Below are 16,140 nucleotides of genomic sequence, written 5' to 3'. Positions count from 1 at the left end.
ATGATCTCAGAGTGTGTGTGTGTGATTCTGAAGAATGGGCCCCTCTTTGTATTTGGGAGTGTATAGATAAGAACGTCCTGCTCTCCCCTTCCTGGGAGTGAAACGGCTCGTAGAGAACCAGGTGCAGAGGAAATATACTGGGTGAATCATATCTGAGAACACTATGCTTTTGTCTTTCATTTAAGCTTCACTTCAGCGAAACAGTAAAATACGATTAAATACAATTAAATGGAAAGAATAAATGGGTAAACAACTATTAACACTGAAATTAAAGATAAACTTTCAATAACGTACAAATGCAAGTGGGAATAATACTTGAAACATTTGAAAATCTCTTAACACACTCTAAGAACACCCTTCTCATCCAGGAAGGGATCGAGTCGATAGAGTCTATTTGTTCTGTCCTTGGGTAGATCCTTTCGCGTTCGAAGTGCTTTGATTTCCTTGCAGAAGACTGATCTTTGTACAATGGATATGATTTTAAGCTCGGCTTCTTTCCTTTCTTCAAGGTTAGTGGCTTTATTGCTTCTCCTTTCCAAGCCCTTAAACTCTTTCACAAATCTGAGAAGTCTTGCCATAGCTTTGACCAACCTTGACCAACTGGAGAATTTCAGAAAACGTTCTGCCAAAGAATCTGTTTCCGTAGTTGTATGGAGTACACCAGCTTTGCGTACTTCTGGATCCTCTGCATCAAGTTTTCCCACCTCGACTTCTCCGTGGGGAAGTTTCTCTTGCCAAAGAAAACTTGGACCGCTAAACCAGTTGGAGGTAATAAGGTCTTTGGCCTTCAGTCCGCGCGACGCATGGTCAGCTGGATTGAGATCTGATGCCACAAACTTCCATTGCATCGGTTGAGTGCTTTCCTTAATACGCTGAATGCGATTTGCAACGAAAACATGGAAACGTCTTGCATCGTTGTTGATATATCCCAAGACAACTTGAGAATCTGCCCAGAAGAATTCTTGAGCATCTTCTAGCTCCAACTCTGCTTTGAGCATGTCACTAATCCGCACTGCTACAACTGCTGCAGACAGCTCCAATCTTGGCACCGTAGTAACCTTTGTGGGTGCTACTCTGGACTTAGCAAAGACAAGAGAGCAGTGGACTTGTCCTGCTTCACTGACAGCTCTCAGGTACGTACAAACACCATACCCTGAAACACTTGCGTCTGAGAAATGGTGAAGCTCGTACTTCTGAACTGTTTGAAAATCTCTTGGCACGTAACATCTGTCAATTTTGACATCTGCTAGATTTTTTAGATCCAACAACCAGGACTCCCACCGTGACTTCAGATCGCTTGTGAGTGGTTCGTCCCAATCTGCTTTCTCACGACACATCTGCTGTAGTATCTGCTTCCCAAGTAGAACAAAAGGTGCCACAAAGCCAAGTGGATCGTAAATAGAGGCTACCGTGGACAACACTCCTCTTCTGGAAAGTGGCTGCTCGTTCACAACTACTCGAAACTGGAAATGATCCGAGTCGATGCACCATTTGACACCTAGGGCTCTTTCAATTTGTTGCTCGCCCAGTGACAAGTCTTTCCTTACTGTTTCTGCACAATCTTCTTCCGGCAGCGAATTAAGCACTTGCTTACTGTTTGAAACGAACTTGTGAAGTCGCAAGCCTCCTGTTCTGCAAAGCTCCTTGGCTTCCTTCACCAAACGAATTGCCTCTTCTTCTGAGTGGAAACTGATAAGACCATCGTCCACATAAAAATTTCGCTCAATGAACCTTATGGTAGCTTCACTGAACTTGCCTTGACCTTGTGCAGCAATATACTTGAGACCAAAGTTCGCACAGGCAGGGGAAGAAGCAGCTCCAAACAGGTGTACGCGCATGCGATAGACAGATGGAGTAGAGTTGAAGTCTCCATTGTCCCACCACAAGAAGCGAAAGTAATCTTGATCTTCTTCTCTGACTCTGAATTGATGAAACATGCGCTCAATGTCGCACATCACTGCAACTGGACCTTTCCGAAATCGACACAGGACCCCCACCAGAGAGTTGGTTAACTCTGGCCCTGTAAGCAGGTAGTCGTTCAAGGACACTCCTTCGTACTTCGCTGAACAATCAAACACCACTCTTATTTTGCCAGGCTTTTGTGGATGATACACTCCATGGTGTGGAATGTACCAGGCAGGGCTTTTGTCCAGGTCTACAGAGGGAACTCTTTCTGCATCACCACGCTCTATAGTCTCTTTCATGAACTCTGTGTAGTCTTTGTGGTATTGGTTGTCCTTCTCAAATCTCCTCTTCAAAGATTTGAGTCTGTGTTCTGCACAGCTCCGGTTGTTTGCCAGACTTGGTCTGTCTTCCTTAAATGGCAAAGGTAACTCACAGTGTCCATCTGCTTTCATCTTCACTCCTTCTTCCATTATGGAGATGAACCTTAAATCTTCTTGTGAGAAGTGTGAGTCTTCCACCTTTCTTTCATTGAAGTCGGACTCGAGCACTTTAATTACATCTGCTGATGTGACCACCTCTTTGACTTGTGTGCGACAGATGTATTGCACTTCTTTGACCAACTGCTCAGCTGACTGATTGGGTGTCACTTCCTTGACAATGATTTTGTGGCTACATCCTATGGCATCCCCATAGTCAACACATGGATTAGTTCCTCCAACTATTGTCCAGCCAAGGTCTGTTCTTTGGGCAAAAGGTTCATTATCTTTTCCTGCCACAACTTCTCTGGGTACCAACACTTGTGAGCAATTGTAACCAATGAGCAGGCCTACTTCACATTCAATCAGTGGAGCAATTTCTTCAGCCAGGTGCTCTAAGTGTGGCCACGCTCTTGCTGTCCTTTGTGTGGGAATATGACTCAAATTCGCAGGAATAAACTCTCTTGTGTATGTCACAGGAAGAGGAATTCTCCTTGAAGAATAGAAACCTCTGACCTGTAATCCAGACAACCTTTGACTTGGTACTAAAGTATCTTTAGAAGACATTGTCGAGAGCTTTAACTGCACACATTTCTTCTCTGCATCCAGAGCATCTGCCTTTTCTTTCAAGACGAATGTCGTGTCACTTTGGCTGTCAAGAAGAGCATAGAGAAGAATCTCATGTTCAGGATTGCTTGTTGTAGATAACCAAACTGGAATGATCGTAGATGTGAGATTACTTCTGTCACTTTGAATCACACGGTTTGATATTGCTTCACTTGGTGCTTCCTTGGGTTTGGTTTCTCTACTCTCTTTACTGTCTTCCATCTCTTTTATTTGTGGTTCCTTGACACTTTCTTTCTCTTTCCTTGTCCTTGAGGATTTGTCTCGTTCTTCATGCAAACATGTCGGGTGTTTCCCTTTACATGTGTCACACATCTTTCTCTTTTCACATTTCTTTGATTGGTGTCCAAAGCCTAGACATCCAAAGCACAATCCCTTGGTTTGCACAAACTTGACTCTTTCACTCAAGACCTTGTCCATAAACTTCCTACATGTGTGAATGCTATGATTTGAGTTTTCACAAAACACACATTTTTTTGTGTTGGACGTCTCTTCTGCTGCACTCACTAGCACCTTTGCTCCAACACTTCTTGTCTTGGAAGATTTCGTTTTCTCTGAGTCACCTGCTTTGAGTGCATGAAGTGATGTTACAGGATTGCACGCAATCTTGGCCTCTCTCGCAATGAAGTCAACAAAGTGGCTAAATGTTGGGAAAGAACCATCTTGCTCTTCAATTTCAATGACCTTTCGATTCCATCTCGCTGACAACCAATCAGGTAGCTTGCTTAGCATTCTCTGATTCTCATTGCAGTCGTTCAAAACTTCAAGACCTTTAACCTGAAGCATGGCTGCTTCACATCCTCTGAGAAAATCTGAAAATTCGCGAAGTTCAACGCTATCCTTGTTACCAATCCTTGGCCATGATGTCAACTTATCTCTGAAAGCTTTGGTGATTACAAATGAACTTCCATATCTTTCCTCCAAAGTGTTCCATGCTGAGTAATAAGCACGCTCGGTTCCCAACAGAAAATAACTCTCAACAGCCTTTCTCGCCGGTCCTCCAACATACTTGTGAAGATAGTAAATCTTTTCATTCACTGGGATGTTCTTTCTGTCTATCAGCATTTGAAACGACAATTTCCAATCCTTGTACTTGAGAGGATCTCCGTTGAAGACTGTAGGTTCTGGTACTGGTAGGCGACTTATGTGAATGGACTCAGCTAGAGCTTGGGCCAATGTTGTGGTACTATCTTCATGTTTGCTTTCTCTTGGTTGTGACCTTGTGATGGCTTGTGGCATATCAAACGGCATTGCATTTGCATTAAGTTGCGAATGTGCAAACTGACTCATCGGTTTGGATGTGACATTTCTCCGTTTACTCCTTTCGTGCAGAAGGTCTGATATTTCTTCATCTGAGATTCCTTCTTCATTGTACACTTTCAGACGTGCTTTAGCAGCATTCATTTTCTTTACTGTTTCTAGCCTTTCAAGCTCTCTTCGCTTTTGCTCTAAGGCCTTCTGTTTCTCAGCATTCTCTGCTTCAAGGATTTCAAGTGCCTTTCTTTCACTTTCCATTTCCTCCATAATCTTCAGAGTTGCTTCAGTAGCCGCAAGCTCTGCAGCTGCTTCTTGCCTCTTTACAGACAACTTACTTGAGCATCTTGATTGCCTGCTATTTGAACTCTTAGATCTTTGCGAGGTTGCAGAATTGAATGCTGATCCTACATCACTCCAGTGAACTAATCTCCCAGAAAGTTCTTCGTCTTCTTCTGCTGCTAATTTTTCTTGAGTTAGCCTTATCATCTTCTGAGAAACAGCATCACAGGTGTCCACTCTGCGGCGAGTGTCTGCATCAGGAGTTTCATGATTGCGCAGTTCATCATAAACTTGTTTCACTTCTGCCGAGGTATGTTCAACTCGGTCAATAAGCTCTTTAAGTTTTGCACTAACAGGTTCTTCAAGTGCTTTTTTGCCTTGTTTTGCCACAACTTTCCACCTTTCATAACTGACTTTAAAGCGAGCTTGAAGCTTGTTCACCTTTTCATCATGTAGTGCTTGGCCCCTTTCAGTGAACTTCTTAACTCTTTGACTTTTCCTCAAACTTCCTTCTTTAGGAGCTTTACTTGTGCATGGTTCTTGCAAACTTTCTTGCTCTTCAAAAGCTTCTTGCTGCTCCACAGCTTCAGTGTCACAGCCTTCTTGCTCCATGTCACAGACAGTCAAAGGTGTTATACTACACTCAAGTCACCTAGGTCCACTTAAATACGTGAATGGTCACCTTATGAAGCACCTAGGAACTTAAATTGCTTTACTTTAAAGAGTCAACTTAAATATAGGTCACCATCACTTAAACCAAAATAATAAATTGTTCTTCACTTGTAGTTAAACAGAAAATAACCTTCAATGTCAAACAAAATACTATAATGTGACCTTTAAATATCTAATGCAGTCTTAAAAATAAGCAAAACCCTTATAATCAACTTAAACGTACCTTAATTGCAGTTACTTAGCATAAACAACTAATAACATGAACTTAAACTTTTACTCCAAAACCACCACACTTCCCCTTTCATTGCTTGACAGAGTCCCTTTAAGATGAGCTAAGGAAATCTACTCTCCACATTTAACTTGTATAAACGTGTTACTTATTTGTAGCTTAAGCAAGCTGCACCACTGGACTCTGGTTGCCTTATGGGATGTCTGTGTGTGTGTTTGGGTGTCTTTGATGCTTGAGAGAGACGCGAGCTTAACCACGTGACCCCGCGCGCTGTCGGCTCAGCTCCGCTCCGCTCTCTCGGCTGTCGGCTCGGCTCCGCTGCCACTCGGCCCCGTTCGCTCGGCTGTCGGCTCGGCTCCGCTGCGACAGACCTCTTTCTCCTTCTCTCTCCTCCAGCACGAAGCAGGCTGAGTTCTGACTGTTACTCCCCTCGAGTCTTAATAAAGCTCAACTTGTTCTTTGGTTTTAAACTGACATTTATTTCGGACAGGAGGATTCTTCGACATGCCTTAACATGTAATGACGTCCAACCACAGCCGATACAATGCCGTCAGAACTAAAAAGAAATACAACTTAAATGAATATTCTTAACAAAGCCCTTAAGCATTATATAAAACAAAACATTCCAACAAAACGATCAATAAAATACACATTACACTTCACACTGCGGTAATTGCACTAGAATATCACGCAATACTAGCGTATTTACATACAGCGATAATAAACAAAAGAAAACATTTACCTCATTGGCCTCACTCAAAGGGAATAAAAACTTTAATCCTCACGTCGTGGGGTAGTCCAAAACACTCTTCACAACTTTCTGTAGACGTGCAAACCTCGTGGCTCGTCTCTTAATTAGCTTGCTGAGTGTGCCCACCAAGAAAAATGCCCTCTCAGCAACAACAGACGGAACGATAGAAAAGGTTCCTATCTAATTGCACAGTTAGCACAACTACACATTTAAACATATAAATCTAATGAACAGAACATGAATTACTATTTATTTATTATTTCTTACTATTTCAACTACTAATTGTTTCAACATTAAATCCAATAAAATGAACTTAAATGTGAGAGTTGCTTTTGACGGCAGCTACATGTGGGTTGTGGGAATGACCCATAATGTTTTATTTTAGGGGTCTAGATTTATGCCTGAAGTGCACTGCCATGTAAATAATTTGCATTTACTGAATATGTACTGACTGAGTACCACTGTTCAAACGTTGAATAAAGAAACAAACTAATTTTTGCCTTTTGTTTTTTATTAAAACCACTTTATAGAACATCACATCAGTTACAATGTAGAATCAATGTCATTTATAGTTTACAAATGACAAAATGTTTACACAAAATCATGACAGCGTTTACATGATATCACCAACTACTAACACTACTTAATTTACTGTATCTTTTGAAAAATTACCGCTATTTATACAGCGCAAGACTTAAGAATATTTAACAGGCACAAGTTTCATTTTTCCCTGGTTTTACTACCACACTGTTCACCAAAACGCAGCAAACCTTCACCATCTTATCCAGAAGGGTCACATCTTCACCCTCACATGGAAGAAGTAATCTGATTGGCATGGCGGTATGTTTGAAGCAGGGATTTCGGAGTGCCCCTTGTGTAGCGCTGGAACCCAGTCACGATGTGTTTCATCCATTTCATAGGCTGGTTTGCCTGCAATAATGCCAAATAATTAGCAACTGTATAAATAGAACGTAGTTCTGCAAAATCACTCATTAGGATGTTTGTTCTAATTTGCTATGACCTCAGAGTGCATCGAAAATAAAACTAATAGGCTATAAAGAGTGATATGAACATATTTAGAGCTTACCGGAATGAAAATGTCTGGAGCACCAACAGATATTTGGAGATGGAAGAGAGCTGGATATCAGCTCGTCTCACAGCTGCTATCCAGACTAGACGTCTTCTTTTGGTAACATCTGATACATGAGCTGCCTCATGTTGCTTCCAGGTGGGGAAAGAATGAAAAGATAAACCATTTCAAGCTTATTCCCTTGTCGGTCGTGCAATCTAACATTACAACCGACCGCACAGCAAGAAGGAACCGTAGCTGGTGTTATCCGTGTGCTTTCGCTCCTCTTCCGCTAGCGCTTTGTTTGGGCCAGAAACATTGTTGAGTCACTTCCGGTATTTCAGACAATCCCTTTCCGTCAAGAGCCACTTGTTAATTTGTTGCGGACTTGTTATTTTGTTGTCAATTTTTTTATTTGCCTTTTTTTATGTAGAAGTGTTTTCTAAAATGTTATTTTGTTGTCTATGTTGTAAATGTGCTTTGCACTTCCCAGCCACCGTACTTATATCTTCTTTTGTGATAAATAATCCAAGTGTAATCTACAAACGGGTGAGTTTGCCTATGGCAACACAAATAAAATGACAATAATATCAATAAAAGTTACTCTCGCACTTCAACAAAACAGCATGTCTCCTGTCCGTCTGTGTACATCAACAAGCAATTGCTGTCGGCTGCATAGCTCCGTGCTGTAGGACGGTGAGCTCGGAGCTGTAGGACGGTAAGCTCGGAGCTGTAGGACGGTGAGCGCCGTGCTGTAGGACGGTGAGCTCGGAGCTGTAGGACGGTAAGCGCCGTGCTGTAGGACGGTGAGCTCGGTGCTGTAGGACGGTGAGCTCGGAGCTGTAGGACGGTGAGCTCGGTGCTGTAGGACGGTCAGCTCGGTGCTGTAGGACGGTAAGCGCCGTCCTGTGGGACGGTCAGCTCGGTGCTGTAGGACAGATAGCTTTACTGTAACCCGGGTTAAAAAGAAGAATGAATAGTAAAAGATAAGTAAAGTCTAAGAATATAAATACCAAAGAGTTAAATTCATTTGTTCAACTTTCTTGTACATTAAAAAGATAAAAGTTCATGTAAAATGATTAAAAACGTGTTTGCATTGTTTAAAATAAGTTATCTTTCTTTTCTTGTGAATTTCTTGTGAAAAGTGTAATTTCCTACGGGGATATGGTCTGTGAAGGTACGGAAGCGTAGAGCTGCCACCCAGGCAAAAGAAAAAAAGAAGTATATCACGTTATAACGTGAAAAGTTTATTGTTCTAACAAGATACTTTTCACGTTTGTACAATATACTATCATGTTTGTACAATATACTTTTCACGTTTGAACAATATAATATCACGTTATTACAATATGCATAAATATCACGTTCGTACAATATATTTATATTGTACGAACGTGATATTTATATTGTACGAACGTGATATTTATATTGTAATAACGTGATATTTATGCATATTGTAATAACGTGATATTATATTCAAACGTGAAAAGTATATTGTACAAACATGATAGTATATTGTACAAACGTGAAAAGTATCTTGTTAGAACAATAAACTTTTCACGTTATAACGTGATATACTTCTTTTTTTCTTTTGCCTGGGTGGCAGCTCTACGCTTCCGTAGTGAAGGTAACACAGGGTGGAGAAGGAAAAAGGAAAAAGAGAGCGCGAGGAGAGAGGGTGGTGCGTGAGTTACACGGAGTATGCGGAGAAGTTAGCTTGTTTTTATGTACTAGTAAGTGTGTTTTGACTTTTCGGAAAGATAAGACACAGTGTCGGTAAGCTAGTGACATAACACGTAAAGTTTCAGCGTGAGTCTGCTGGACTGTGTGTTTTGTTTCCTGCGGCCGTGCACGCATTGAGTAAAAGTGAGGCTAACCCAGCCGTTCGCTAATAAAGACTACTCTGCCGTTTTGCTAAAGTTGTGGAACGTAAAAAAGCTGCAGAGGATCGTTACCGAACTGGATAGCGACAGACGGACCCCAGATAGTCACTCTGAGTGCCCGCGTCACTCTGAGTACCTCTGGCAACGTGGGAAGCTAAAACAGGTAGCTTGTGGAGATCACGGACCCTCCTCATCTTTGTGCTACTGCATTCAATTATTTTATCACTGGTGGTTTACACTGTATATGAGGAGATTCTGTGTACAGCTGGTAAATTGCTGTGTGTGTTTTGCTTTGCCTGAATACTGAAACCTGCCATTTTATTATTTTATTGTTTTCATTGTTTGGCAAATTAAAGGAGGGTTACATTGCTCTACAATGTGTATGACATGATTTACTGCACTGTAGACACTAGTGTTAATTTTCGCGTGTAGTGGTACTGTTAAGGAATAAGCTTCATTGATCCCAAAAAACAAAAGAGAAGTTAATTTAAGAATATCGTACGAGAGTACACCATGAAGTCTTTCCTACCAATGTGTATCTGGTATAATTGATGAAGGTAAATGCTACACTGAAGGTAATGTTTCTCACTTGGTGCCTAAAGCGTTATGTGCAAATGCGTATGTTACTGGTATTGTGTCTCCCATTGTAATTGTTTTTGTTTTTGTTTTTATACTCATGTATAGTGTATTCTGGTTTGCTGAAGGGCACCCGGGGAGTTTTTGGTGCTTATACACTTATGTCTTCTTTTGTGATAAATAATCCAAGTTTAATCTACAAACGGGTGAGTTTGCCTATGGCAACACAAATAAAATGACAATAATATCAATAAAAGTTACTCTCGCACTTCAACAAAACAGCATGTCTCCTGTCCGTCTGTGTACATCAACAAGCAATTGCTGTCGGCCGGATAGCTCCGTGCTGTAGGACGGTAAGCTCGGAGCTGTAGGACGGTAAGCGCCGTGCTGTAGGACGGTGAGCTCGGAGCTGTAGGACGGTGAGCTCGGTGCTGTAGGACGGTAAGCTCGGAGCTGTAGGACGGTAAGCGCCGTGCTGTAGGACGGTGAGCTCGGAGCTCGCCGTGCTGTAGGACGGTGAGCTCGGAGCTGTAGGACGGTCAGCTCGGTGCTGTAGGACGGTCAGCTCGGAGCTCAGGCTCAAAGCACAAAACCACACATAACGCACAGGAATACCAGTGTGGAGCTATAGAACGAGGTGGAAACAGGCCAGCCTGGACGCTGCTCGACAAAAACCCAATATTAACATACTTCACCTGATAGAAGAGGTGCAAGGAGGAAGTCTCAGACCTACTCGGCTGCTACAAGCATTACACTCGCGGACAAACTCCACGAGATAGAAGACCTGCGAAGAGAAAGTCTTAAAGCTCACAGCAACCCAGTACTGTACTTCAACTAAAGAGCATATTAACATCCTTCATTATTTACTAGACAGAAGTGCTGTGAGGAAGCAGTCTCGGAGCCGGCTTGAAAACAAATCCACTCAGCTCCTGCAAGTATTACACCCTCGGACAAACTGCTGGCAGCACAGCCTCACTGGTGTGAAACCACGATGTCTTACCCAAACGCGTGGCTGAATGGATTCAGTGACAGCGCGGTGCGCGCTCTCATTGACATGAAGAATTTCCTCTACTGGCTGAGCCGCAGAGTTTTCTGCACCTGCGGGCAAATTCTGTATGCGGTCACGACCAGGCTTCCACCTCTGACTCTGACCATTCAGCTGCGTGGGATCACGCTCACGTTACAGAGAGATGGCCAAGTTCGAAGGATCACCGTTGACCTGCCCCCTGTGTGACGGCTGAACGCAAAGACGCATGGAGTTGGACGTCCAAGCATTATCCGTGTGCTCGGTTTAAAAGAAAAGTTACCCACGAGAATTTGTCTGTTAAGTTTTAGAGTTTTCATAAAGTGATGACACAGATAAAAATATGCTCTCAACTGTAAGAAGGACATCTTTATTTATTATAGCACACACGCAGAAAACGTGTGCGTTATTGCAGAGAGTATATAACGCGAAGTGGAAATAGCGGATAAGATGCATTGTGATTGACATGTGATGCGCATGTATATGCTGGTGATCGTCAATAAAGCTTCTCTCTCTTGCGAATGAGTTCAAGTGAGAAAATGGATTCAGGCTATTGTGTGTTTATTTCCTCCACAGTTGTCCTCGGTGCAGTCTAGATATTCACGCCAGAATTCCTGCGTATTTTCACCTCTGCTAACAGGTTATGGGCCCAGAGTAGCTGAGACTGCCTAGAGAAAGTGAAGTGTTTTTGCCACCTAGGGCGCCACCGCTGCCCTGAGAAATGCTGGTGAGACATTGAGCGAGGGACAATTTGTAGCACTGGTTCGCAAGAAGTGCCAGGATCATGTCACACAAAGTGAATTTACAATGACTTTTGCCGAATTCATTGGAAAACTATGGAGCTATGAGAGCACTGAGAGAGTGGGCGCCACCACGGCAGATGACAGCGTGTACGACCGCGTGTGAAAATACAAACGAGTCAGGAACACGAAGATGTGTATTCCCTTTAGTGCACAACTGTGTAGTCCAGATGCGGACTAAAGGGACACAAGGCTAGAAGGTGTCAGCGGAGCGAGTGTTAAAGACACTGCTCGCGCTGATTCTTTGTGGCTATGTGTCAGCGCACGAAGACAGTAAAGAAATGTGAATGTATTTCTAACGTGTGTGTTGAGAAGGAATGTTTTAATAGTGTCTGTGTGCATCTGTGTACAGGAATCAAAGTATACGCCAAATCACGGTCCGCTCAGAGGTTCTTTAACCCACAAAGCGCGCTACAGTCACTTCTGCCAGTTTAGCTCACTACGATAGTGCGCTGGCAAATAGTGTGTCGAGGTGAACGTCGAGAGTTCGAGTGCCTATGGCAACACAAATACAACGACAACTAGAAAAAGTTGCATTTCCTGCGAAAATGCTGTGAGAATGCCTTGCAGTGGTATCGGAAAACAGCAGAAGAATGAGAACTATCTGTTGAAAACACTGTGTAGAAGCTGAACTCTTTGCTGAAAACTGCTTTATTTGAAAGGGTACACTGAACAGTGTCACTAAAGCAGAGTGCATGCAAGCAGAGCAGAAGTGTGCTAACAACCACAAGTAGGATTCAAACCTGCACCAATAGATCTCACAGCAGCTGCTCATCTCACTGAGCCAAAGCAGTTCTTCTCCCAACGAGAGATATGATGAGAGAAAAAATATGCAGGGGGCCGAAGAAGCTCAATTGTTGTGAAAAGAGGTGAAGAAGCAGAACTGTATGCTAGAAACAGGTGAAAAGGCTGAAATTGTGCTGAAAAGAGGTGAAAAAGCTGAAATTCTTCTGAAAGAGCAGAAGAGGCTGAAGTTTTTCAGCTACTCATTGAGCCAAACTGGTTCTCACGTAACTGAAAAAGGGTGAAAAAGCTGAAAATTCTGATTAAAAACAGCAGAAGAGGCTGAGATTTGTGCTGATAAGAGGTGAAAACACTGAACTTTCGGGTGAAAAGAGGCAGAACAACCTGGTTCTGCTCAATTTCAGTCCACCAATCAGAGGTACTGCTTCTGTCTGCTTCATCAGGCTGTGTACTTCTATGTATTTCTGCCATGGTGCGTTTACAAGAATCTGAGGTCCATATTAGAATAGCTGCTAAAATCATAAAACTTTGCAGAATTGTAATAAATTAACAATATGAATTACTGGTCCGTGATAGTGTATTAATTTGTAATGAAAAAAAAAATGTTGACCAAGATGGAATCGAACCCACGACCTTTGGGCTGCAGACCAATGTCATTACCAACTGCGCCACTGGCAAAGGGGGCGGGCGCTTGGAAAACAGAGTCATGTGCAGTCAGAATTAGATCGCGGTGAGAGGCGAAAAACGCCGTTTTTTGGTGTTATAAAACGTCGTGTAACTCAAAAACTAGGTGGGATAGCAGCATAGCGGGCTTTGGTGAACTATTACTGCGATTTTCATAGCTCTATGTACCTCCGACGCTGAGATATGACGAGAGAAGAAACGGCTCAATAAAAGTTACTCTTGCACTTCAACAAAACAGCATGTCTCCTGTCGTCAGTGTACAACAAGCAATTGCTGTAGCACAGAGCTGTCCTCTGACTGTGCTGTACCACAGTCAGAGGACAGCTCCGTGCTGTAGGACGGAAAGCTCCGTGCTGTAGCCCAGACAGCTCCGTGCTGTAGGTCTGTGCTCACCTACAGGACGGCGCGCGACGACCTACAGCACGGAGCTGTCCTTTACTGTTAACGACCACAGGGCATACACTTGACACTTCTGTTACACAGAAGAAGTGTTGTAAAACCATGAAGCTAAGTCTTTCTTACTGTACTTTTTTGTATTCATGTTTTTATCTGGTCTTTGCACACGTGCACACATGCACACGTGTTGTAACCATGAAGTCTTTCTTACCAATGTGTATCTGGTATAATTGATGAAGGTAAATGCTACACTGAAGGTAAAATGTCTCACTTGGTGCAAGTTTTGACTGCTTGACTTCTTGTTGCTGCGTGTGGAGCAAATGGACAAATCGTCGTGTATTTGACTTGCATTTCAGCAAGTCGGAGGAAATACAGCAAAAAGCGACCATCCTTGCCGAAGATACAACGAAGACACAGCCGTAACAGCCTTTCAACTCCGTCTTACAGGACCGCTGAGCAGCGGGGAACTCTACTTCACTTCATGAAAAGACAGTATTAACATACCCGTAAAGAGTGAGGCTCAAAGCACAAAACCACACATAACGCACAGGAATACCAGTGTGGAGCTATAGAACGAGGTGGAGACAGGCCAGCCTGGACGCTGCTCGACAAAAACCCAATATTAACATACTTCATACTTCACTAGATAGAAGAGGTGCAAGGAGGAAGTCTCAGACCTACTCGGCTGCTACAAGCATTACACCCGCGGACAAATTCCATGAGATAGAAGACCTGCGAGGATAAAGTGTTAAAGCTCACAGCAACCCAGTACTGTACTTCAACTAAAGAGCATATTAACATCCTTCATTATTTACTAGACAGAAGTCCTGTGAGGAAGAAGTGTCAGAGCCGGCTTGAAAACAAATCCACTCAGCTCCTGCAAGTATTACACCCTCGGACAAACTGCTGGCAGCACAGCCTCACTGGTGTGAAACTACGATGTCTTACCCAAACGCGTGGAGAGAGTGTTAAAGCCCCAGGCATCAAAGGATAAACTGCAACTCTCTGTATGCGTGTGTGTGTGTGTGTGTACAGCAGGGGTGTCCAAACTTTTTTCGCTGAGGGCCACATACATAAAAATATAGGAGGGGCTGGGCCACTTACTAGAAATTAGGTATATAACCTTAACTTTACTGTATTAAAAATCACTTAAAAGTGGTCAAATGTGTTATATTGTTGAATATAATTAAAGACAAAACTGCCTTCATCACAGCTTTCCATAAATGGATCTTTGTTGATTTATTCAGAGAAAGCTTTGGTAGCTCATTCTCAGAACAGCAGCCTCAGATCTCTTCTTAGACAGAAGATTTACAGCACAGAGAAAAAACAATAAAGGGGAAAATGGGACGGGTACATTTCACGTTTGTTATTTACGTCATTAGGCTTAGCAAAACATCTATTAACGTTCGTTTGAAACGATTATCAACATTAACAGACTGAACTGGACTTAATAACATGAGTCCATATAATTTTAGTAAATTATTCTGGTGAGTATCAGCTGCGCTGGGTATGTAAATCGGGCCATCCAGCCGCGGTGCTGATTGTGCGCCACTTGTGCCAAAAATCCAGACAAATGTCACTTGATCAAGGAGCAGATCTGCATCAGAGGAGATCAGCTGACTTTGCGTGTGCGTGCGCTGTGCACAGCGGTGTGTACTCTGTGTGTTAACAAGAAAAACGCATGTAAGAAAGTGGTGCGCAAAAGCAGGGTAGTGACAGAATTGATGCGCATTATTGATATTTGAAGCATGTGTACCTGCATATTAACACACGGGTACTGTGGAATATATTTTTTACTCACCTAAAGCGCTCGTGCTCTCATCCACTCCCCGCAAAAAATTAGCAGCTGTGCGGTGTCTGTGGCATTGGTGCTCGGATCGCATGCCATGGAGTAAAAATCAAAAGCACAGCTTTATCAGACAGCTGCAGTTTAATGTTGGCTGGCGAGTCTTCAATGCGTCGCACAACTGGATTTCTGGACATGCTGACATTGTTGAAGTCCTGCACTTTTTCCGGGCACATTATTTCGGTGACTTTAACGAGGCAGTGTTTTATGAGGTCTCCATCTGAAAAAGGCTTGCCATGTCTTGCGATGAGTTGGGCGACCTCATAGCTGCTATTGGAGCCTTTTCCTGGACAATTTGAGCACGAAAAAAATACTGTTGCTGACCCCGCAGGAGAGCTACCCTTTGCTTTAATTTCTGCTCTCGCTCAGCACCAGTGTAGGATGCATAGGCCTGATGTTTGGTTTCATAATGACGTTGTACATTATACTCTTTCATAACTGCCACAGTTTCAGTGCAGATCAAACAGACACACGTCCCCTTGAATTCTTTGAAGAAATATTCACTCTCCCACCCTGTCTGAAATTTTCTGCACTCACTTTCGACCTTTCGCTTCTTTGGTTCTGCCATGTTTAGTAACTTGGGATAAATTTCTTCTGTGATTGTCCTTTTTGGTGGAGCAACTGCCTTGATCAACAGCAGCTCCCCCTGGTGTTAAAACTAAGAAGTGCAATAAACTCAAGCAAAAGTTGAAGTGCGGGCCATTTTCTATTCTATTTATAAAATTACTTGCGGGCCAATTAAAACTGGACCGCGGGCCAATGACTTTGGACATGCCTGGTGTACAGCAATCAAAGTAGGCGGCAATCCACAGTCCATTGTGTGATGATCTTAAAGCCACACACCATCCAGGAGCTCATGGCAAATGCCGGTAGTTTGGACGTAAAAGTCGGTGGTGCAAATCTTTACCAATTTCCTCAAATTCAG

At 42.9% G+C, this 16,140-nt stretch overlaps 1 protein-coding gene and 2 long non-coding RNA genes across 3 annotated transcripts; 1 reads left to right on the top strand and 2 right to left on the bottom strand.

The window, feature by feature from the left end:
- Positions 1-335: 335 nt before the first annotated feature.
- Positions 336-6,533, bottom strand: LOC109196748 (uncharacterized). The gene is made up of 2 exons (XM_019351139.2): positions 6,185-6,533; positions 336-5,998 (listed from the first exon to the last, which is right to left on the bottom strand). The coding sequence occupies exon 2, from the start codon at positions 5,151-5,153 to the stop codon at positions 336-338; it is 4,818 nt and encodes a 1,605-aa protein (XP_019206684.1). The 5' UTR covers positions 5,154-5,998; positions 6,185-6,533.
- A 153-nt stretch (positions 6,534-6,686) lies between these two features.
- Positions 6,687-7,575, bottom strand: LOC112846208 (uncharacterized). Its single transcript, XR_003219062.1, has 2 exons — positions 7,281-7,575; positions 6,687-7,123 (listed from the first exon to the last, which is right to left on the bottom strand). It is a non-coding gene; the product is annotated as an uncharacterized LOC112846208 (long non-coding RNA).
- Positions 7,576-7,586: 11 nt separating this feature from the next.
- On the top strand, positions 7,587-9,228 carry LOC112846212 (uncharacterized). Its single transcript, XR_003219071.1, has 2 exons — positions 7,587-8,439; positions 8,890-9,228. It is a non-coding gene; the product is annotated as an uncharacterized LOC112846212 (long non-coding RNA).
- Positions 9,229-16,140: the final 6,912 nt, after the last annotated feature.

This window comes from Oreochromis niloticus, linkage group LG3 (assembly GCF_001858045.2).
Source record: "Oreochromis niloticus isolate F11D_XX linkage group LG3, O_niloticus_UMD_NMBU, whole genome shotgun sequence".
NCBI classification, from domain to species: Eukaryota; Metazoa; Chordata; class Actinopteri; order Cichliformes; family Cichlidae; genus Oreochromis; species Oreochromis niloticus.
The sequence above is the reverse complement of the archived record's forward strand: the minus strand, read 5'-3'. Positions and strand labels throughout refer to the sequence as shown.

What these genes read in the sequence shown, in the direction of transcription:
- LOC109196748 (XM_019351139.2), bottom strand. Translation starts at nt 5,153, where the DNA reads ATGGAGCAAGAAGGCTGTGACACTGAAGCTGTGGAGCAGCAAGAAGCT.